This window comes from Penicillium alfredii, assembly GCF_028826965.1.
Source record: "Penicillium alfredii strain IBT 34128 chromosome Unknown utg000001l_segment0_segment0, whole genome shotgun sequence".
Taxonomy (NCBI): domain Eukaryota; kingdom Fungi; phylum Ascomycota; class Eurotiomycetes; order Eurotiales; family Aspergillaceae; genus Penicillium; species Penicillium alfredii.
The window spans coordinates 1472702-1494312 of NW_026622698.1; the positions used below are offsets into that span (position 1 = coordinate 1472702).

Sequence of the window (21611 nt, forward strand, 5' to 3'; positions counted from 1 at the left end):
TGCCGACTCTGTATTTTTTTTGTTCTCTTCATTTTTTCTCCAACTGGGGCTCAGGGACAGACCAGTTTTTGCCGGCTATTCCCCTGGACACATTAGGGTTGTGGCTCCGCCCCTCCATGGTTCTCCCTATGGCCCTCAACAATATACAGCCAATAATACACAGAAAACTAGAGCAAACCCTGCAGCGTCTTCGGTAATCGTATGGACGGAAATCCAGGGCTCCGGAAGGTGGTATTGCCCTGGGATGTCCTAGCAAGCCGGAGAATCTACTCTTCTCGCTCGAATACTTAAAAATCTACGCATGTAAGTTTCAACCTCACTTGGGCATAACCAAGTGTTTGTGCGCAAATGCCATCCTCGGGTTGCTAGGAATACTCCAGAAGGATTCTTCGGCACTTCGATTGCCGAGCTATTCAAACATTTTGCCGCATCCTAGTGGCAGCTCTATCCATGCAGGCTTACATCCGAGACACTATCGAACCAACAGCTCGGTTGGACTGCGAGCCATGGAAGGGGGTTTTGGGCGACCAATTGACGAGATTTCGTATAAGAGAAGTTTGGTTCACATCGATCTCTGATCCACATGTAGGGCAGTCGGATCGCGATCTCGGATGAGCTCTGGTTGATCATAGTATGTGGTTCCTTTGAGCATATGCAAGAAGAAAAAAAACACTCCGTGTCGGTGTATTTTGGAAATGGAGTCCCTTGCATCATTTTTCTTTTGCTTTTTTCTTGCATCGTGTAGATCCGGATCTTCCGCAGTGTGGAGCAAAAAACATGCAAAATTAACAATCCAGCAGATTTCCCGAGACCAGTGAATTGAATTGTCTCTGAGACAAAATGGACACCAACCTGGACATAGTATAGTAGCCTTCCCAAAAGAACTGGGCTTGCGAGGAATCATTTCGCCTTTGCGGTTTCACCAGTCCCGGTGGGAGGAACCAGGAAATGAGAGACAAGAAAATCCACCTATGCCGAACAGCAACATTAGTCGGAGTTGGATAATCCACTGCACGAACCAGAGCCCGGTTCCAGATTAACAGTGGCCAACAATCGCCTTTAACCAGAATTCGATCCGTGTCTCGGAGATCGCGTCGGAGAAAGACCCGACTTTTGCTTAGATCTCGGGCAGTGGAGCAGAATCAGGGCTACGGTGCGCATACCGAAAGTGCCTGTGGGGGCATTGAAGTGGCAAGCAGGTCTTTTTCTGCAAATTCCAGAATTCAGTGGAGGCGACTGTCAACCTCGTGGCAGAGAGTAAGTTGTGGTCAATCAACACTTACCTTTTTTTCATAAGAGAAGTCGAGTGCCCTTTTTTTCCCCCGGAATCCACCCGGTCAATCTCTGCCAGATCATATTCTTCTGGTTATCATGGCTCCGTCATGGTTCACTGGCGCGGTTCTCAGTGCGCTTCTGCTGGCAGCCTCTGGAAATGCCGCTGTCGCAGGACAAAAGTTCTCTTCCTTCTCCAAAGCAGGAACGCCATTGTTCAACAGCGAGACGGTCCAATTGACAGAAAAAGTATTTACGAATCTCAACTCAAACCACGCAACTCTGTTTAAGTTTGGCAGCAATGGCACCGACCACCAGCCGCGGTCATTGTTCACAGGGTGCAAAGTGTTTCCGGGAGATCTGTCTTGGCCGTTGCCGATTGTATGGTCAATCTTCGACGACCTGCTGGGCGGTGCTCTTATTAGAACAGTACCCCTGGCCGCATCTTGTTACTCGTCACGGCCTGAGTATAACCAGCACAAATGCGAGTCCATCAGCTCACAATGGACCGACTCCCATATCCAGTTCGTATATGCCGTATGCGTGACACAGCTTGCGCCTTGCTGACTCGCTCATCTAGTGCTGCCGATCCGGCCTCGGTGATGTGGCCGTTGTTCGAGGGCAGATCCTGTCTGCCAACGACGAATCCCTCCGAGTCCTGCTCCCTGGGTGGCTATAGCAGCTACACTGTGAATGTGAGCAACGTCGCCCAGATCCAGCTGGCGGTCAACTTTGCTCGTAACGCTGGGATTCGTCTGGTGGTTAAGAATACCGGCCACGACTTCAATGGCAAGTCGACCGGTGCTGGTGCTTTGGGTATTTGGACCCACAACCTGAAGGACATCGAGTACTATGAGAACTTCCGCATTTCTGGTTACCACGGCCCGGCTGTCAAAATGGGTGCCGGTGTGCAGGCTTATGAGATCTATGAGAAGGGCAAGGAACTGGGTTTCACCGCTGTCGGTGGCGAGGGCAAGGTGCGTTGACGGCTAGACTATTGTCTCCTGGAACCGAAAAACTAACTGGTATATTATAGACCGTCGGTGTGGCTGGTGGTTATGTTCTTGGTGGCGGCCATTCGCCCATGTCCAGCATCTACGGACTGGCTGCTGACCAGGTCCTGGCCCTGGAGGTGGTCCTGGCCAACGGCCGGTTTGTCACGGTGACTGAGAAGAGCGACCCGGGCCTGTTCTGGGCGCTGCGTGGTGGCGGCGGCGGTGAGTCTTGTGTTGAGTTGTCTATACGATCCTCCCAATCTTACGTATCTTCTCAACAGGAACCTACGGCGTCGTGACCTCGGTCATCTCCCGCGTCCACCCCAAGGTCGGCGTAACCGTCTCGACCTTCAACTTCTCGACCAGCAAGAACATCTCGACAGAAACCTTCTGGGCCGGCATGCGTTCGTACCTAAACCGATTCCCCGCGCACGCCGACGCCGGCACATACGCATACTTCTGGGTGATGTCGACCGGCAAGAACTCGTTCACGTTCCTCATGAACCCCTTCTTCGCCGTCAACCACACCGTTTCCGAGTTCAACACCCTCATGAAGCCATGGTTCCACGACCTAAAAGCACTGGGCATCCCATTCAAGCCGAATTCAACCTACTACAACAACTTCCACGACGCCTGGGCCGCAGGCTTCCCGCTGGAGACGGTAGCCTCGTCCGTGATGATGACAGGCTCGCGGCTGTTCCCGCGCGCGAACTGGGAGAACGCCACCAAGCTGAACGCAACCTTCGATGCGCTGCGTGCCACCATCTCCGCGGGCTACCCGCTGCTCGCTTTCAACATGAAAGCCGAGCTGCCGAAGGGCTACTTGCCCAACTCGGCGAACCCGGCTTTCCGTCAGACGCTCATGCACGCCATCACCTCGACCAGCTGGGCCAACGGCACCTCCGACGCTGATATCAAGTCCAAGATGGAGCATTTCACCAACGACATTCTGGGCAAGTGGCGTACTACTTGTCCTGATGCTGGTGCGTACATGTCCGAGTCGGATATCAGTGAGCCGCATTTCCAGCAGGCGTTCTATGGCTCGAATTATGCGCGGCTTTACCGTCTGAAGCAGCGCTATGATCCGACGTCTCTTTTCTATGCTCCGACGGGTGTTGGGAGTGAGGACTGGGCTGTGAAGAGCGTAGATGGACTCCCGGATCAGAACGGCCGGTTGTGTCGTGTGTAGAGTCTGCTGTTCGGAAACTGTGGCATGGATGTACCCTTTTTATATTCTAGACATGTACAGATGCACCTGAAACTGGCAGTAATTGATTAATATCGCATTTTTACTTTCCATTTGCAAGGACTACCTAGTCACTCCAAATCCGAGATTTTTATCTACTGCAAGCAGCCAAAGAAAAGGAGGGAGTAACTACCAGCTCCGCAGGGCCAAAATTCAAATTCATTTTTGCATCCTCGTGAAGGCCCGAAAGTACATCAAAAATCGCGAGATACTTTTCCCCTTCCTAATCGAGACATAGTGAAGTTATCCACAGCTTTGTGATGCGAGCAAGTGACCCCCCATCACCACCTAACACAGCGGTGTATGCATCCATGGATTCTTAACGGCTAAATATGACTTGCCGTGATTCAAGATTCCCAAGTTCTATTAATTAGTGGTTTTTGGGCAGGATACAATTATTTTTGGCGTCCTTGTGAAGGTCCAAAAGTAGGTCAAAAATCGTGGGACACTTCTTTCCTTCCTATTTAGGACATCATGAAGCTCTTCTGATGAGATCACGATGCTCTAGGTAATAAATAATTATAAAACCTGGATTTTATGGTTTTTCTTATCGTATGTGCCTTTTCTTATCAGTTAAAAATTAGAAATTAATCCTTTAGTATTGTTTGTGACGGTGAAAAAGTAGGTCAAAAATTGCGAGACACTTCCTTCCTATTTGAGATAGAATGAAGTTCTTCCTAACCTAACCGCGTGATCATATCGCCATCTAGTCTACATAGATATATTTAATTGCCTCCTGTGGTTTTCTTTCTCTTGGGAATATTTAAAAACAAGTATTCTTCCTTAACTGGCCCTGGTTACAATCTCACTGATCACTCTTGAAGAGGATGTCACGGCATTGTGTATAGGCAGACGGACATGGGTTGTTAAGGCATGGTAAGACTTCTCTGCTACGAGTAGTGACAGACCAAACAACGACATCCATAGGGACACCGCTGGTTCGTATTGGAGAGACGTCCCCGGGCTGATGAAGGTGGTATTAAAGGATATTGCACTATTTTCTTAAAGATAATCAAGCTTTTAAAATAAATCTAGGTTATTTAAATATTATATTTATATTAACACTCCTACTAGGCGTAATTGCAACCTTTCAGTTGGCCTCGTGTAGTTGTATGCCCCAACCAATCAAGTGGCGGCATTCGCCACATGCGCAGTACAGCGCCGGTCACTTAACATGCCGGCTCCTCTCTGAGATATATAAATGTCCCTCCTGTCTGTATTCAATATCCACCACGACGTATATTATCAATTCATCATGAAGGCTCCTCTTTTTCACTGTGCCCTCCTTGGTTCTTCGCTCTGCACGGCAATTCCAGTCCAAAGAGCAACCCAAGACACTATATCTCGCCCGGGTTTAACTCAATGCTGGCAACCATCTTCTAGCATTTCCGAGAGGCAAACCCAAGTTCGACCGAAGTTTCGTGAGCTTTTCGATCAGCTGCAACGCGACTTGTCCGTGGAAAACCCCCTCGAGCTCTCTCAGCCAGGACCATCCAAACAATCCAAACAATCCCACCTCGTCGACGAATCCCACCATTCGGAAAGCAACTACGTGGCCCACAGAGCAACCATTTTTCAGGTCCGTTCCGACCACAGCAATGTCAAGCCCGCTGCCCGAACACCCAGCTACTTCCTCTCAGTCACCCTGTTCGACATCATCGACCAGCACGGCCCCGAGTGCGTTGCACTAGCCCTGTTCGTTATTGCGCCCATTGCCTACTTCCTGCTTGATCTTCTCGAAAGAGCTATAAAATGCTGTATCCGGGAACAATTTCCACGCCGTGGTCGGGATCGTGTGCGCCTGCTGGGACGGGAGAGACAATTGCGCGCATGGAGCAACTGGCAGCGCGAGAGAGTGCTGGCAAGCGAGAAGCCCTGGTGGCAGGCCCGGTCATCTCGAAATCCAATCATCAGCCAATAAAGTGATTGTTGTCTGAAGCGTGATTGCTGATCCACCCCACTCTCGCGGTGAGCCCCACCACGAGGCTGACGAGGCTGTCTCTTCGAGCCACCTTACAAATGACTCTGATAGAAAACATGACCATACGTCGATGATGTCGAATACTTGCAATTGTTGAATGAGGATGTTTGCAAAGCTGCCCACGGAAATCCTTCTGCTCATTCTCGACCTCGTCGGCACCAAAAATGACTGGCTCAGTCTTGCCCGGTCCTGTCGATCCCTGTATGAATGGATGATTCCCATGCTGTATACCTCTATCGATACTCCCTGCTTGTGTGTAGGGTCCCATAGAGCCTTGGTGCATACTTTACTACTTTATCCTGAGCTGGCCCAGTCTGTTCGTCATTTGAAACTGGGCAAGCTGCCATACGATACAGACAGGAAGGTATTTGAGCTCCACCGACATGAGCATTATGAATCGCCCGAATCTATTCGCAGGCTCCATAATGCTGTCCAGAATCTCAGTCACAGAGGCTGGGAAGAGACGCAATGGATAGAAGACCTCGACAGCGGCGAGCATCGCGATCCCTGGCTTGCCGTCCTGCTCTACCTCGTCCCGAATATCGAGACGCTAGAGCTCTTCTGGGGCGGCACGGGGACACGATATTCAGAGTGGGTGCTCACGCGAGCGTCAAAGCAGTCACGGCCATTCGATTCACAACGCGCATTTCAAAGCCTGCACACAGCAGTCATCAAAGTACTCGACGACGAGGGCCTGGGATTCAAACTACCCCGAGTAGCTCCATTTTTCAGATTCCCGTCAATGCACACCTTCAAAGGGCAGCTCATGACTGACTTCTATCTCGAACACAACATACTCCCGCCCAACTCATCCCCAATAACCCATCTCGAGCTGGCCCAGAGCAGCGGCGAAACAGGGTTCATCGATCTAATCGCCCCGTGCACGAATCTCCGAACCTTCAAATTCACCCAGCAAGAAGACGACGTCTCCATGTACGACTACACCAAGCATTATTTCCGCACTCTCGCGCCCACGGAGCTGAGAAAGGCGCTGGCGCTCAAGAAAGACACGCTGGAGTCGATGGAAGTGTCTTTTTATCGTCGCACGAGTTATTTCGGAGGCACGTACTCCGAGGACTGGATCGGATCGATGGCCGATTTCCGCATGCTTCGAAACGTACATATCCGAGCACCGAATTTCCTGGGGATTGGCCATAGCGGTGATAAACACAACCCTGTTCCGCGGGTGCCATTGATCGAGTTTTTGCCAGGCTCGCTGGAAACACTGTGGGTGTCAGATATAGAGCCCTGGGCGGAGAGTATCATGATGAGGGAGCTTCTTGAGCTGGTGCATGCGGTAGGGGAGATGTTCCCGCATCTGAGAGCGATCGATGTCGAGGCGGAGAAATGGCAGCGTCTTGATATGTCGGAGACGGATATGGATGCTTGTGTCGAGTCGTATCCGGATTATCTGCATTTGTTGAGACCCGAGGTTATTCAGTTGACGGAGGAACTGCGGACGGTCTGCCATGAGCGTGGTATTGAGTTCCATGTTCGTGTCACTGCTGTCGAGGCTCGCTTTGATGATTATGACGATACGATGCTGTTTGGGCGGTATAGTGACACGGAAAGCGAGGATGAAGATAATGGGGAAGATGACAACGAGGCTGGTGAGGCGTGATTGCTTTGCGTCCCGGCATCTGAGATATTCTCCGAGAACGGAGCCTTGCTTCCTGACATGGACCTACCGAACAGATCAATGCAGCCTAAGGTCAATGAGTTCTTGATTGAAAAAGAAAAAAGAAAAAAAGAAAGAAATAAGTGAAAAGATTATGCAAATTGGTTCTAAAACACCTCCGGCAACATGCAAAAGTCTCTGCTCAGCCTAACCACTGAGCCCTAACCTAGTAGCTCACATAAAATCGACTAGAAAACCAGCATCTCCACTTCAATCCCTCTATGCGTCCGACTTGGTCGACTGCTTCACCCCCTTCTGCATGGCAGCGACATGCGCAAACTCCAGCGTATCCTCACCCAAGCTCCAGGCCATAACACCGCCGAGCTTCTTCTCAGCAACAATGTCCTTGAACTTGCGCGCAATGATGTCCGGGGTATCCCACGACCAGAAAATGTTGACCTTGGAGTCCCAGTAGTACTGGCCGCCGGCCTTTTCATCAGTCTTGCCGTCCTTCAGCGCGCGACCCCACGAGTCGGTGATCGAGATGCCCTTGCAGGTGCCGTAGTCGGAGAGACAGCCGGCCTGGCAGAAGTCGTCGCCGGAGCCACTATAGAGCATTAGAATGTGACCAATTCCAATGATAGAAATGTTGGAAGTAGATAAGTGGAGATCATAACATACCAGTTGCCGTACGTGCTGCAGCACTGTCCGGATGGACATTTGGCACCCTCAGCAAACCCGCACTTGCCATTCGTCGTAGTCTTCAGATCCGACGGCGCCGCACTCATAGTGCTCTTCTCAAAGGTCAACGACCCAGACTTGCCGTTGTCGCTTCCATCGTCCTTCTCCAGCTGCACGACACCGCATCCGATGGGGTGTTTGTCGCAGTCCGACTTGGGGTCCGTAGTAAACCACTTGGCGTAGTAGGCAAAGCCCAGGTTAATCTTCTTGGGGTCCAGGCCAGCAGCCAGGTACGCGTCGACGGTATCCAGGGAACCCTGAACGCTGCTGGCGTGGCTGGTGACGTTGTCACGGCGGTTCATCAGATCGTAGCTCATGACGTTGACAAGGTCCACGGACTTCCAGATCTTGGGGCCCTGCTCCTTGGTGAAGGCGATCATGTCGGGCTTGCGGCCGGGTACAGCAATCGACAGCGTCTTGTTGCCGATTTCCTTGCGGATGGCGGCCAGGAACTTGGGGTATGTCTCGACCTCGGAGGTCTTCTTGGAGTTGGGCACTTGCTTGTAGTCGTCACCGTTGCCGCCGGGGTACTCCCAGTCGATGTCTGCATACCACGTCAGTAAGGCACTCAACGATAGGCTGAAAGTAGATGATCTCGGCAGAGATGGTGACAGTTACTCACCCACTCCGTCGAAGCCATTGGACTCGAGCATCGCCGCAACGTTCTTCGCGTACCGCTCCCGCGTCTTCTCGTCCTTGGCTCCGTCCGAGAAGCCCGCAGTGTCGCCCCAGCCGCCAATGGCAATCATCATCTTGGTGTCCGGGCTGAAGCGCTTGCGCATGGTTTCGGGCGACTCGAACGGCTTGAACGACGGCGGCGAGTCGGAGTTGAAGAGCTTCGAGGGCGCGAACGCCATGATGGCCGTGTCGATGCCCTCGGTCTTATCGGAGCTGGGGAGTCCATTGACATGGTATCTAGGCGTGTTAGCTTCTTTGAATTGCGGGTAATCGGGAGAGGCTCATACTCGTCAATGTACATGGCGAAGCGCACGCTGACGGCGCATTGAGCGGCCAGCAGGCCCAGAGCGAGTTGTTTGAGCATGGTGGGAGCTGATCACGCGACAGTTGTCAAGGCCGGAGCTGAATTAAAGCAGGTCTTATGAAAGAAAATACCAAGAGACAAAAAGGCAAAATAATTATAAATTAGGCAACGAAAGCAAGACCCTGCTTGTCGATATCAGGCAGAAAGGCAGCTTGAAGCCGCAGACAGACGCACACAGAAGCCAAATACAGAAAGGAGTAAACGAAAAAAAAGGACCAAATGCCAGGCTCTGGGAGTATAAATGGATATCGAGGGCCAAGACATTAAAACACACTTGTAGAATGATCAGCACCCCAAAAGCCGAAACTTCCAACATGGCAGCGCCCACAATGCTTTGCCTCGCAGTCCTGGACTGCGGGGCATGTATTCCATCCCTGTAGATGGGCGGAGAATGCGAGGAAACAGTTGTTGGTGAAGTGCTGGAGCAAAGGGGGCCGAGCCATAGGGGGCAAGTGTTTGGAATGTTGGCCGCCGAGGGTTGATTCGGAAGACGATTTACCTGGAGAGTTCTACATATGATTGTCGTATTAGATAGAAAGCAATGCCTTTGAATGGTTTCTATCTTGATAGCCTTTTTCTTTGTGGTACCCACTGGCTTGTGCTGCCAATAGCTCAATGAAGTGTAAAGGCCAGCAAGATATAGCTCCAGCCAGAATGCCAGATCGGCATGGCATTCATCGCGGCATTCCTACTGGCGTTATTCGACACTTAATTTAATTCAAAAATTGCAGTGATAGAACTCCAATGACCAAAATCTTAAGTTGGGATGGATAGTCTGACCACTCTAACCGGTGACCCCGAGGTCTTCGGCATGGGGTATAATATATTTGACTACTGACAATAGGAAGAGACAACATGAAACGAAGTCCACTGCATACGGTTGTGTTAATGCGAACAGTGACCTAGGGGTATAAGCAAAACAAAGCCCAGAAGAACGCCAGATCTATATTACAAGGACAATCAACGAAAACCACAACCCAAGGACCTCAATTCCAATGCCGTCGGATGATGGGTCGAGCCGGATCCCAGGGCCCAATGACGACGTTCTTGTATTTCTGCAAGCTGATGAGCCACCAGCTGCAGCCGCCCATCGCCAATGCAGTCAAGATACTGCCCAGAACCGAACCGATGATGGCCGCTGCCCACCCGCCACTTAGTGTGACTCCGACTGCGCCTCCGGCCACGATCACCAGTGCTAGGGTCAGCAGGACATGGCCCGTCCAGGATTTCTGGCGTAGCTGGCGCCGGAAGATCGGGAAGAGCCCAAAAATCTCCATGGAGAACAGCATCAGGCTGAATACATGGGTCGTAGACGGCAGACGGGACGCCAGCACGGTGGATGCCATCACGGCCGCATTTGTGGAAAGAGAGGCAGGGAAGTTGGTAGCGCCGGCGCCCTCCCCGCTTCCGTAGTCAAAGGAGAATATGTTCATGATGAGAAGCCAGCAGCTCATGGCCCAGATGGAGTCGCTCGCAGTGGATTTAGTCAAGGATTTCAGGATAGGACTCAGTCCCAGCAAGGAGAAGTAGATCAAAAATGCCGACTTGACTGTCGATAGGCGTTGGCGGTTGCGTGAAGAAAATAACGAGGACCGATTGGTATCCTGGGGCATCGGCGTATCTGCGTTGTCGACGATGCCGGCGGCCGACGCAGAAGGAACCGAGGTCTGGGCCGCCGAGTCTGCTGTTTCGTCTGACTTCCCACTGAAATCGGGTTCTCGACACGGTAGATTCTCCTTCGAGTCATTACCAGCCATAGTTAGCCCGAGCCCGTGGATGGTGCTGGCCTTTGTGCCATTGGGCTGGGCGTCATTGCCCGGTGGAACGGCTGCACTGGTCAGCGAGCCGGAACTGGACCCATCATCACCCCCGACGTTGTCATGTGCTGTCATAAGAGGATATGCCTGCTCCTTCCAAACCCAGTTATCCCAAAGAATCCAGCCCATCACGGTACCGACACTGCCCCAGCAGACGATTGACACGGGGCTCACTCGATCCTGGACGATTCCAACGAAGCAGCAAACGAAAATGACCACGGAGCACACATGCTGCACGATGACAGTCGAGTCGGAGACAAGAGGCCAGAAGTCGTACGGACGAACTCGGGGATTCCGCTGGAGGTGGTCCAGAAACGTTTCGGTGTCGGTGTAGTTATCCGGGTCTGTTGGTTGTCCGTCAGCAGGGCGCAATCAGGAACAATGAAGACATTTGCAACACCTACAAGACTGTTTGACCCAAAGTAATTTCTTCCAAGCGCCTTTTCGTCTGCGGCGTCCACCGGGCCCTCGCAGCTTACGAACATCCTTCCGATTGGGATCCACACCGAGCACTCCGCGCGGAGGCCGCAACCCCGCCACGTTGCCTACGGGGGCTGTGCCATTGCCGTTCAGAGATCGCAGAGAATCGTCATAGTTTGCGGGCGCCGACTGCGCCCTCGATAGAGACGGCGCAAAGTATGCATCCTCCGGCGCCAGCCGATTGGGATCGGGCTGGCCCTGTTCCTCTCGGTCAGGAGACTGAGATCCGGGCACTCGGTTAGGGTGGGTGTCGACGGGGATCGGAGGAGGAATGGAGTGTAGCGAGGAGGGCGGTGAAGTCATCGAGCAGACGCGACTGGCATCGAAGCATGGCGAAGATCCTCAGGGCGACTGCCTTGCGACGTCGAGGTGTCTGAACGCGACAATCACGCAGCGGCTTAGTCAGATAGTCACATGATGTTCTATAGGTATACATTCGTCCCAATTAGGAAAGCCTTCGCTCCTTTATATTTCTAAAAAATTGTCCCCATTGCCCTGGTTGGGCAATGAGAGCTGCTAATTGAGGTGACTCAGTGACATTCACTGCCTTGAGAGGCGTATTTATAAGGTACACTCCAATGTCTCTGGTTGACCTAGCCTCTTTTTGCTTTCAATCTTCGATTAAAATCAGCACTTTATCTTTTCTACCTTTAACAAGAAAGAAACCAAACCCAGGTCGAGTGATAGTTGTTCTGTGAGTAAGCTACATTATCTTCCTATGAATCGAAACAAGTATTCTCTTGATTTATGCACATTTCTTTCACATCCTCAACCCTCAAATAAACCCATGCCAACAACCTAGAACGCACACACAGGCTTGACCTCAACAATGTAAACTTGATCATCATCCCCAGCACACCGCTTGATATCATCCAGCAAGATCCGGAACTCATCCTCGCATCCCTCACCAAGATAGCGGATTCCCTCCAAACCAGGCACCTTGCACAGCACAGCAAAGGGAGCACTCATATCAACACCTTTGTAGAACTCCTTCGCTCGCTTGAAAAACATGGCCACCGTACAACCCTCCGACGGAAAGTACCGCACGCGACCAGATGTGTCCGAAAACATCTTGAAGCGCACGCGAGGAGTCACCAACAAACGGCGACGGACATCCAAGCCCAGCTCTTCCATGTTCCCCGAGTCCAGCTCCGTCTTGTGTAGTTTACGCGACTGCCGCGTAGGTGTTTTGTTGGGATCATCGCTGTTCTGAGATCGGTTCGTGCGGATATGCTCTGGCGAATAAGGGGTATGGGGGGACGATGGCGAGATGTCCATGTTGTCGTCGCTCTCATCGCAGAGATCAATCACCAGCCGCGTTCCCTGTTGGACTTCTGGGTTTGCCGGAGGAATGTCCCAGCCTAACAGTTGGACGGGCTGGATGTCGCCATCTGCGGCGTTGTCAAACATTTGTGGACTGAAAACGATGTCCACGTCGTCCTTTCGACCCCAAACACGAATTGCACACGCCTCGGATTCGAATTTCTCTTCAACATCGAGCCAAGCAACGAGGTATCGACCCCCTGAGCCGTGGTTGAACCCTCTCAGTGACGGGAGAAGCGAGGAATTTGTGACCAGCTCCTCGGGCCCATTCTCCGAGTGGAGAATCGTAATGTAGTACGAGAACCTTTTGATGAATCTGACGGTAATCCTGTAGACAGACAGATCGTATTCCTCTCCGTCGCGGTCAAACACTCTGAACGGTCCCCAGGTCGATGCCCGAGTGTGTTTAGACGAGCAGGGTGGCTGAATCTCTGGATATTTGCCATGCCATATCTTCAGGATCTGAGCAATGCGACTGGGAAATGGTAGGTTGGGTCCCACCACACGCCTTTGAGCAAGCTTCAAAGTATTGGCAGTGGGCGAGGCCGGTCCAGGACGAGATGTAGTGATGATATCCGAAACATCTTCGGTGATCTCGACGAGCCCAGACTCTGGAGACAGCGAGTAGCTCACCCGAGGCGCGGTTGGGGTTAGGATTTGAGGAGACGTGATCAACTGAGATGGGGTGGGCGGGCCAAATGGATCGTAGATAAGGACGTCGTCGACATCAGTCAACACAGACGAGATGTCCGATGCGATGGAGCTTTTGGCGGGCTTTGCGGAAGGCTCCTGGGGATTTTCAGAGATTTGCAACACCCCAGGGTCTACCACTGTCTCAGGTGCCTGTGAGGCACAAGGCATGTTGGCTGGGTCGTTGATATCAGGATATGTCGACATGGCTGCCAGGATTCTCGAAAAGCCCGCAGGATGTTGTGTGCTTCGAGGTTACCAAGGACAAAAGGGAAATAAGATAGAGAAGGGTTCCAAAGGTTGTGGATGGTGGATTCGAGGGGGAAAGAGTTGGAAATTGAGGGAGCAAAGAAAAAGGCAGAAAAGAGACCAAGTCAAAATATGATCCTAAAGGCAACTCATAAGACTCTCTCTTATGTCGAAGATCGACCCATGGAATTGAAAGAAAATGGATTCTAAGTAATACATCAACCCGAAGTACAGCGAGCGTTCTGCCAGCACTCTATATAGGCCAACTTTTAACACGCTCACGAAGGATGGAGACGAGGGGTATATTCAGTGATTTTTGTGAGGTAGGACAGGAAAATCGCCCGAAAACAAGACACGACAGCTCAATAAGAGCCGGACATGTCGATAGAGGGGTTCGAGAGTAAAGGGATGTGGTTTTGAGACCCTTGTTTAGGTGGGGATGAGCGATGCGTATTCAACAAGCGCAGGGAGCCTGTCCATAAGATTCGACGAGGGGTTCCAGACATTCCAGGCAAGACAAGACCGAGGATGCATTCATGGACTCGTTGAAAGAAGGCATCGACTCTCGTTCGGTGGGGAGTAGGGGTATGTGCAAGACGTGTAGGGTGTAGGGTGTAGGGTGTAGGGTTGATCCGGAGCTAATTACACAGAGCTGGACTGGCCATTCTGTTGTTGATTCAGGACAATGTTCTGGGCGAGGTTGCGGACCGCCTGCGGTGCTACCACATCGTCGACGCTGTTTCTGCGACCCCAGTTCTGTGGCTGTCGTCGGATGAAGGCGCCGACAGCACCCAGGTAGCCCTCGTGACGCAAGAAGTATGCTTGCTTCTCGCCCTTGGACCAGAAGCGGATGGCGTAGGAAAGAGTGTTCATGGTTTGCCGGTGGCCTCGAATAAAGGACCCTCCGAAGTAGATGTGCTTAACTTGGTGCTTCTCCGACTGTAAATAGGAGATTTGGCCGATATTGTTACTGGTCAATGTTAGCGTTGGCTCCGGCCGACGCGACCATTCAGACATACCTGATGGCATAAAGAAGACTACGGCTCATGTCTTCATGATGAAAGTTGACTCCGCTGTTGCCCTCTTCGGACGGATCACGGATCAAGCCTTCGCCGTCCTCTGCCCCGCGCTCGGCTGCATTCTTCAACCGGAAGACCTTGCCGAAGGTGCTGGCAATGGCTGTGCTCTTCAGCCCAATCTTGCTGTAATCCATGCCATAGATATCGCCAACCAGCATATCGACTCCACTGTTGTCACCTCGGTCTGCCATTGCCAACATGTCGTCAAAGGTCCGGGCGCCCGTCAATAACGACATAAGACCCCAGAAGGTACCTCCTCCGAGGTGTGTTCCGCCCACACGCTCGAATTGTCTCGGGCCCGATACTTTGATCATCGACACACCGGACCCAATGTTAACCAGCAGGTAAGGGTAGATGTCCGGTCGGGCCTCGGCAAATTGCATCGGCTCGACATCGGTATCACTGTAGGTAAAGACTTCGTTGGGAATCTCGGTGATGAAGAAGTCCAAACCTAGTTATTGATCATATCTTCAGCTGTAATTCTCATTGCCTGGAGCTGGCAGGGGGCACCAACCGATAATGAGACATTCCATCTCCTCCTCCCGGAGAATATTGACGTCCAGCGCCTCTTTCAATTTGTCGTAGAACTTATAAGCACCTCCTCCAGTGGCAACCACGCACAGCTCCTCCGGTACTGAGCCATTGCGCTTCTCGTGTTCCTCCTTGAGTTGGCGGATAAAGTTGATGCACAGGTCGATCCGGTGGGCCTCGAAGTTGATGAAGTTGAGCCGACCACCATTGTCGGCCGCATCCAGCTCGCGGGTGAAATAGACCAGCTTTGCCAGCGATCCACCAATCTACCAAAAAACTCGTCAGTTTTCGGCTCTGGCGAATTCGATCACAAAATTGCGGGGGGCATCGGTCGTATTGCGGGGGAAGACAGGGCCAAAGGGGCAACTCACGTCGACGGCCACATGGCTGACGACACCCGTGTGGTGCGGGAGTCGGATGTCCTTGTTCTCGTAGTGTACTCCATCAGCTTCCACGGGACTCTTCGATCGCGGTTCATCGTCGACGATAAACGCGCCCGTGACGTTGATCTTGACGGCGCCCGGGTTGGTGATGGCCTCCAGGCGACCGGCACGCTTGCGGCGCAAGGTCGCGTCTGGGTCCGACTCGGTACGATCGGACGGGGCCATGATGCTTGGAATGATATGGAGAAGAAGGAAAGTCGGGGGATGTGTTCTGGAGATGTCGGCGTGCCCACGCTTACGGCGTATATCTCCTTCTACCCGTGGAAAGGGTCCACTTGCTCAACAAAAACGGCCGAGGATCACTTCCGAGGGAAATGCCGAGGGCGTATGGATGACAATGTCTCTGGGAGTAATTCTTGCATTGCGCTAGACTCTGTGTATAGAAATAGGGAGCATAAGCATTATTTTGAGACTATCTTTATTTTTATACTGCAACGGAGGGTCATTCAATGTTTTACTTCACAGTTTCTACTAAGAGCACTATAATCCATTCAATATTTCCCCGATATTTTTTCTGATGGTATTGCCGAAAACAGAGCATGACAGAACTGTCATTGAAGACTGCTAGCTGGATGTGTATGAATATAATGGTACTTTGGTGATACCCTATACACATTTGAGCTACATCATAATGTAAACAAGAAAAGAAAAAGAAAAGAAAATACTTCCAGGGCTATTTATGACACTATTTCAGTTCAATTGCAATAGTATCAATTGAGGTAGCACTCAGCGTGGTCAGCAAAGGTCAAGCTAATGCAAGGCGACTACTGCAGGCTACCTGCAACTCCCCAGCTACTTCATCCCTCTATGCCCCCGCTATTACCAGGACATCACACTTTATCCTCAATATTACCGGGTCGTTTAGCATTTTTCTCTGACATTGATCTTCTGAATAGAACCATGAAACCACGCATGCGCTATGATGATGCGGCTTGGGAGAAAAGCGAGGAAGTGGCCGATGCTTGGGTCCTCCAGTTTCTTGAACCAGACATCTTGACACCGGTCGGGAATTTCCTTGTTAGACACCACAGACCTGAAAGTCCTGATGAATTTGATATCTTGGAAAAGGGTGCATTCAATATCTCCCTCCAGATGACATACAAAAATAGCTCCGCTATCATACGTTTCCCACAGCCTGGAGCGGCCATGTTTCCAGAAGAGAAGATTCGCAATGAGGTCGCAATCATGCGATATATCCATGATCGGACTTCAATCCCGGCGCCTTTCGTTCTCCACTCGGGGACCAAAAAGGAGAGCCCTTTGGAATTGAGCCCCTTTATTATCATGGAGTATATTACCCATGACAGAAATGTATACGATATCCTCAACACGCCAGGGTGCCCAAGATCAGATCGTGGTATACTGGACCCGAATATTGACGAGGGGAAATTGAGCGCTGTTTATGGAGAACTCGCAAGCATTCTGCTTCAGCTTTCTAAGCTATCCCTACCTCGAATAGGCTCTCTCGGCCAAATCGACGACTTTACCTGGGAAGTGGCATTTCGGCCTTTGTCAATGCCGATGAATGAGCTGGTTCGATTGGGCTCGCTCCCTCAATCGAAATTGCCCAACACAACATACGACAGCGCAACTTCATACTTTGAAGCCCTAGCAGAGCTGCACCTTACACATCTCATCAACCAAAGGAACGATGCGATAGACTCTGCCGACGACTGTCGACGAAAATTCGTTGCAAGACATCTCTTCCGCAAGCTCGCTCAAGATCACGAGCTCACCGGGCGATGGGCATCACTCGACAAGGGCCCATTCAAGTTCTGGTGTGACGATTTTCGACCTGCGAATGTGCTCATGAACGAGGACTTGAAGATTGTCGGGGTTGTGGACTGGGAATTTACCTACGCCGCCCCGGTCGAGTTTTCCTACGCACCACCTTGGTGGCTCCTGCTCGAGAAGCCTGAATACTGGCCCGAGGGCCTTGAAGATTGGTGCAGCGTGTATGAGCGGCGCCTGCAGACCTTTTTAAAGGCAATGACTGATCGCGAAAAAGAAGGGATCCAGCAAGGTTCGCTGAAAGAAAACCAACGGCTTTCTGGCCCGATGCGGGAGAGTTGGGAGAGTGGAGACTTTTGGATTGCATGTATCGCCCGAAACAACTTCGCGTTTGATGCGATCTATTGGCAAAAAGTCGATCAGCGATTCTTCGGGCCCACGGGGGCGAGTGCCGATGACGCATGGAAGCAGAGATTGGATATTTTAACTACCAAGCAGAAAGATGACATGGAGAACCTCGTGGCACAAAAAGTCGAAGAGATGGAAACCAGGGTTTTGGCCTGGGATCCAGATGAGTATACCCGGTCACACATTGACATTGCGAAGAGCGCCGGGAAGGATGATGAAACCAAAGAAATGGAGGTTCATGAAGCTGAAATGACACCAGACGAAGATGTGGATGTTGTGTCCTAGAATTTGTCGAGGTTGTCGGCTTAGATGCGCAGGGGAATAGATCGATGTTTAGGTAGTAGGGCATAGAGAAGAAGGGTACTTTGAGATACTTACTTCCCCATAGTTAAGAAGTTGCTTTCTATGTATTCATAGGTACCTGGTGGTCCAGCTCGATCTTCAATATCAGCCGACATTCCCGGCTTGTTCGTTAATACCTTCCCCAATTCACGGGATTTTGAGCCAATTAATTTCCCAGTAATTCTTTTGATTATTTTCTTGCATTCCCGACACCTCCGGCCTTTTCAGGATGTCAAAAAGTATAGTTGTGGCTGCTTTATCAATCTGCCCACGAGCAGCTCCCGGTCTATTTTTGATAGTGCCTCTCTTGATGACCCGCGTCACTACAATTTCTGGTGCTTTATTTATTGTTTAATGCCTTAGAGCACTGCTCAAAGGCTTTATTCAAAGGCCTGTACAAAAAACCATTGTTTGAGAACAATAGTTCTTTGGAAATCCCCAAAGTCGGTATTTATCATTAGGCCTTAAAGTTGGCATTTCTTATACGGTACCCCAGCCCGCATATATTTTATGAGGGATAGCAGGTACCTTCAGAGGCGTAGTACTTGTCAAGGCAGCGAACGTTACGCGGGCCTGGGGGAGTTGTTTTGTTTCCCTTTTCGGTGGCCACACATCTTTCTCTTCTTCTCATCCCTCATCCCTTCTCTCTCGATCATTCCTCCATCAAAAGTTGTTCCCGGGAACGTTGACACTACGTGTCTTCCACCTTGGGGACTCCGGCGGGTGGTTCGAGTTATCTTTTTCCCGTTCCCTCTGTCATTTTCCCCAGAAAATTCAGACCTTGAAGGCTGTTTCGAGACCCCTTCCTTTTTCATACGTTCATTCATTGCCCTGAAAAGGCCCCCTCATCGTTTCTGTGTTGCATGAAAACCCTCCAACATGGAAACCTACGAGGAAATGGATAGGGCTCTCCAGCAGGTGTCCAGCAATGTGGACACCGACGAGAAGCCTCTGGACCCTGCCGAGTCGGCCCGTCTTGCTCGGGAGAGGGGCTGGGCTGAACCGATTCCCTATGACTACCAGAGCTACGGCAACAAGGATGCGAGGGACTGGGCTGGCATTGCGGCTCGGTATGAATGGCAGGACGAATATGGAGACGTCGGCCCTCGCAACCCTGACCTCGAACAGCAGCTGTTCCATCACGAGTACATTACTCGCGTGGGACACAAACTTGCGGAGTAAGTATTGCAATTTCTTTTTATTTTCCCTGGTTTTGAGGGGTAACTGCTAATTCTGATATTTTTACGTTCAGGCTGAATGCATACGAAGTGAAGGCCGAAGTTCCCGAAGGTAGGGATCGAGTCAAGCCCATCCTCGATGTAAGTTCTTGCAGCACTCGGGGTCATTTTACTTCTCTAACGGAACACAGTGGGAAAGTGCTGGTCTGCACCCAATTGTGCGCGAAAACATCAGTCTGTGTCTCTACGAGAGACCGACTGCAATCCAAAGCTATGCCGTTCCGGCCATTCTCACCGGTCGTGATGTGATTGGCATTGCTCAGACAGGTCAGTCGTAGATACCGGGTTTCCGCATCTTTTTAGGTATTAATTTTTATAGGCTCTGGAAAAACTGGTGCTTTCCTCATCCCCATTCTGTCCAAGCTCATGGGTAAGGCCAAGAAACTGGCTGCACCTCGTCCTTATGCCACCAACGCATTCGTCCCCGCGGAGCATGCGGTTCGAGCCGAGCCCCTGGTTATGATCATCTGCCCTACTCGAGAGCTTTCCACTCAGATCTTCGACGAGGCGCGACGCCTGTGTTATCGCTCCATGCTTCGCCCATGCGTTGCTTACGGTGGAGCTCCTGTGCGCCAGCAGCGGGAGGAGCTTCAGAAAGGGTGTGACATCTTGATTGGCACGCCTGGTCGGATTATGGACTTCATGAACCAGGTAAATGTCTTGTCTCTCAAGCGCGTTAGGTACGTTGGCCCTCCAATCCTCATTGACCTGCAACTTGAAGCTAACTACAAGAAGGTACACTGTCATCGACGAGGCCGATGAGCTCCTCCAGTCCGACTGGGAAGATGACTTCCGCAAGATTATTTCTGGCGGCGGTAAGTCCGACACGCCTTATTTCATCCATTGTTCTAGAAATCATGTTCTTACTGACTTATTAAAGACGTTGCGGAGGACGGCGATCATACTTACATGATGTTCTCGGCTACTTTCAACAAGGAGTGCCGTCAGCTGGCTCGTACCTACCTGGGCGCTAATTGGGTCCGGGTTCGCATCGGACGAGCCGGTAGTTCGCATCTCAATGTCCTGCAAGAGGTAAGTTATGACAGATTTCATTGCAAATACTTAATTCGGAGCCCATCACTGATTGTCGGTTCCATTTCCTAGGTCATCTACGTGGAGGAATCGCAGAAGAAACGAGCACTCCACGATCTGCTGGTTACCATGGTCCCGATCCGCACGCTTATCTTCGCCAATACCAAAGACCAGGTCGATATCGTTGATGATTTCTTGTACAACCACGGCATGCCGGTCACCTCGATCCATAGCGGCCGCACTCAGGGTGAGCGTGAGGATGCCATGTAGGTTTATGATGCTTACCGAGGTTCCGCTACGTTACTGAATCGATAAATAGTCGCGCTTTCCGCACTGCTAAGTGCCCTATCATGGTCGCCACCGGTCTTTCCGCTCGTGGTCTGGACATCGTGAATGTGATGCACATCATCAACTTTGATCTCCCCAAGACCGCGCACGGCGGCATCAATGAATACATTCACCGTATTGGTGAGTTCGGCTTATACCCACCCCGTTACTTTATTAGTTAATTAAGTTGGTACTTACTGGTATATTATCATGCTCAGGTCGGACCGCTCGCATTGGCAATGAAGGAATCGCGACCTCCTTCTACAGCGAAAAGGATAGCGAGCTTGCCTCGGACCTCGTCAAGATTCTGCTGGAGTGCAAGCAGAAGATCCCGGATTTCTTGGAGAACTACATCCCCCCTGACCAAGTCCTGGATTTCGACGATGATACCGACGAGGAAATCAACCTGGCTGAAGATACCGGAAATGCTGATGCCGCTGCGGATCCCTGGGGCCAGTCCGAGGAAGCGTCTAACTGGCAAGTCCAGTCTCCAGCCGTCAAGGAAGAGCCTGTTGATGCGTGGGGCGAGCCTTCTCAGAATCCTGCCAAGGGTTCGCTGGAGCAGTCCTCCTGGGGCTACTAAAAAATGGAAACAAAAAAAATCTCATCACGGCCACGCACATTCCCGAGGCTTGTGGGGAGAAGAAAACGGCGACACTGAACACGATCGATTGAATTTCACGGTTACGAATGGTGAATTGAGAGTCTTGAGTGCAACGTATGGAGATCATCGAGACGCTGAGTTCGCTTGATCTTGGGCGTTGCTGCACAGACCTAAATGCCGTCGGGATTCTAGTCATTGCATTCTTGGAGGAACTGTTTTCATTGCCCTCCGGGGAAGATGAAGACGGAGCTTCTAATAATTATGGCTTTGACAGGGAACTTGTGGCACTCCGCTGGTAACCCGGTGGACATGGGAGTGCAGCGAGGCTGGTCGTGATACCCGGCTGTCTGGTGATTTCTTGCTTGCCTGGCTAAAAGGTTACATCCAGAAAAATCTGAAACATGAAATATTTTTCAATTTCT

At 51.2% G+C, this 21611-nt stretch overlaps 9 protein-coding genes across 9 annotated transcripts; 5 read left to right on the plus strand and 4 right to left on the minus strand.

The window, feature by feature from the left end:
* Positions 1 to 1371: 1371 nt before the first annotated feature.
* On the plus strand, positions 1372 to 3456 carry NUU61_000551 (FAD-dependent oxidoreductase; the record flags this gene model as incomplete). The annotated part of the gene is made up of 4 exons (XM_056651135.1): positions 1372 to 1796; positions 1853 to 2249; positions 2309 to 2489; positions 2549 to 3456. 4 exons carry the CDS (start codon positions 1372 to 1374, stop codon positions 3454 to 3456), a joined length of 1911 nt encoding a protein of 636 aa, XP_056515985.1.
* A 1312-nt stretch (positions 3457 to 4768) lies between these two features.
* Positions 4769 to 5434, plus strand: NUU61_000552 (uncharacterized protein; the record flags this gene model as incomplete). The annotated part of the gene is made up of 1 exon (XM_056651136.1): positions 4769 to 5434. One exon carries the CDS (start codon positions 4769 to 4771, stop codon positions 5432 to 5434), a length of 666 nt encoding a protein of 221 aa, XP_056515986.1.
* A 163-nt stretch (positions 5435 to 5597) lies between these two features.
* Positions 5598 to 7115, plus strand: NUU61_000553 (F-box protein; the record flags this gene model as incomplete). Its single annotated transcript, XM_056651137.1, has 1 exon — positions 5598 to 7115. The coding sequence occupies one exon, from the start codon at positions 5598 to 5600 to the stop codon at positions 7113 to 7115; it is 1518 nt and encodes a 505-aa protein (XP_056515987.1).
* A 276-nt stretch (positions 7116 to 7391) lies between these two features.
* Positions 7392 to 8895, minus strand: NUU61_000554 (CAZyme family GH18; the record flags this gene model as incomplete). The annotated part of the gene is made up of 4 exons (XM_056651138.1): positions 7392 to 7719; positions 7794 to 8432; positions 8472 to 8768; positions 8819 to 8895. 4 exons carry the CDS (start codon positions 8893 to 8895, stop codon positions 7392 to 7394), a joined length of 1341 nt encoding a protein of 446 aa, XP_056515988.1.
* A 986-nt stretch (positions 8896 to 9881) lies between these two features.
* pigc (phosphatidylinositol N-acetylglucosaminyltransferase) lies at positions 9882 to 11495 on the minus strand (the record flags this gene model as incomplete). The annotated part of the gene is made up of 2 exons (XM_056651139.1): positions 9882 to 11056; positions 11117 to 11495. 2 exons carry the CDS (start codon positions 11493 to 11495, stop codon positions 9882 to 9884), a joined length of 1554 nt encoding a protein of 517 aa, XP_056515989.1.
* A 495-nt stretch (positions 11496 to 11990) lies between these two features.
* NUU61_000556 (uncharacterized protein) lies at positions 11991 to 13412 on the minus strand (the record flags this gene model as incomplete). The annotated part of the gene is made up of 1 exon (XM_056651140.1): positions 11991 to 13412. The coding sequence occupies one exon, from the start codon at positions 13410 to 13412 to the stop codon at positions 11991 to 11993; it is 1422 nt and encodes a 473-aa protein (XP_056515990.1).
* A 684-nt stretch (positions 13413 to 14096) lies between these two features.
* NUU61_000557 (pantothenate kinase) lies at positions 14097 to 15672 on the minus strand (the record flags this gene model as incomplete). Its single annotated transcript, XM_056651141.1, has 4 exons — positions 14097 to 14424; positions 14474 to 14984; positions 15048 to 15330; positions 15436 to 15672. The coding sequence occupies 4 exons, from the start codon at positions 15670 to 15672 to the stop codon at positions 14097 to 14099; spliced, it is 1359 nt and encodes a 452-aa protein (XP_056515991.1).
* A 735-nt stretch (positions 15673 to 16407) lies between these two features.
* On the plus strand, positions 16408 to 17931 carry NUU61_000558 (uncharacterized protein; the record flags this gene model as incomplete). Its single annotated transcript, XM_056651142.1, has 1 exon — positions 16408 to 17931. One exon carries the CDS (start codon positions 16408 to 16410, stop codon positions 17929 to 17931), a length of 1524 nt encoding a protein of 507 aa, XP_056515992.1.
* A 936-nt stretch (positions 17932 to 18867) lies between these two features.
* Positions 18868 to 21168, plus strand: NUU61_000559 (DEAD/DEAH box helicase; the record flags this gene model as incomplete). The annotated part of the gene is made up of 9 exons (XM_056651143.1): positions 18868 to 19166; positions 19241 to 19307; positions 19358 to 19493; positions 19546 to 19906; positions 19962 to 20041; positions 20107 to 20258; positions 20331 to 20524; positions 20578 to 20726; positions 20804 to 21168. 9 exons carry the CDS (start codon positions 18868 to 18870, stop codon positions 21166 to 21168), a joined length of 1803 nt encoding a protein of 600 aa, XP_056515993.1.
* Between the last annotated feature and the right edge of the window lie 443 nt (positions 21169 to 21611).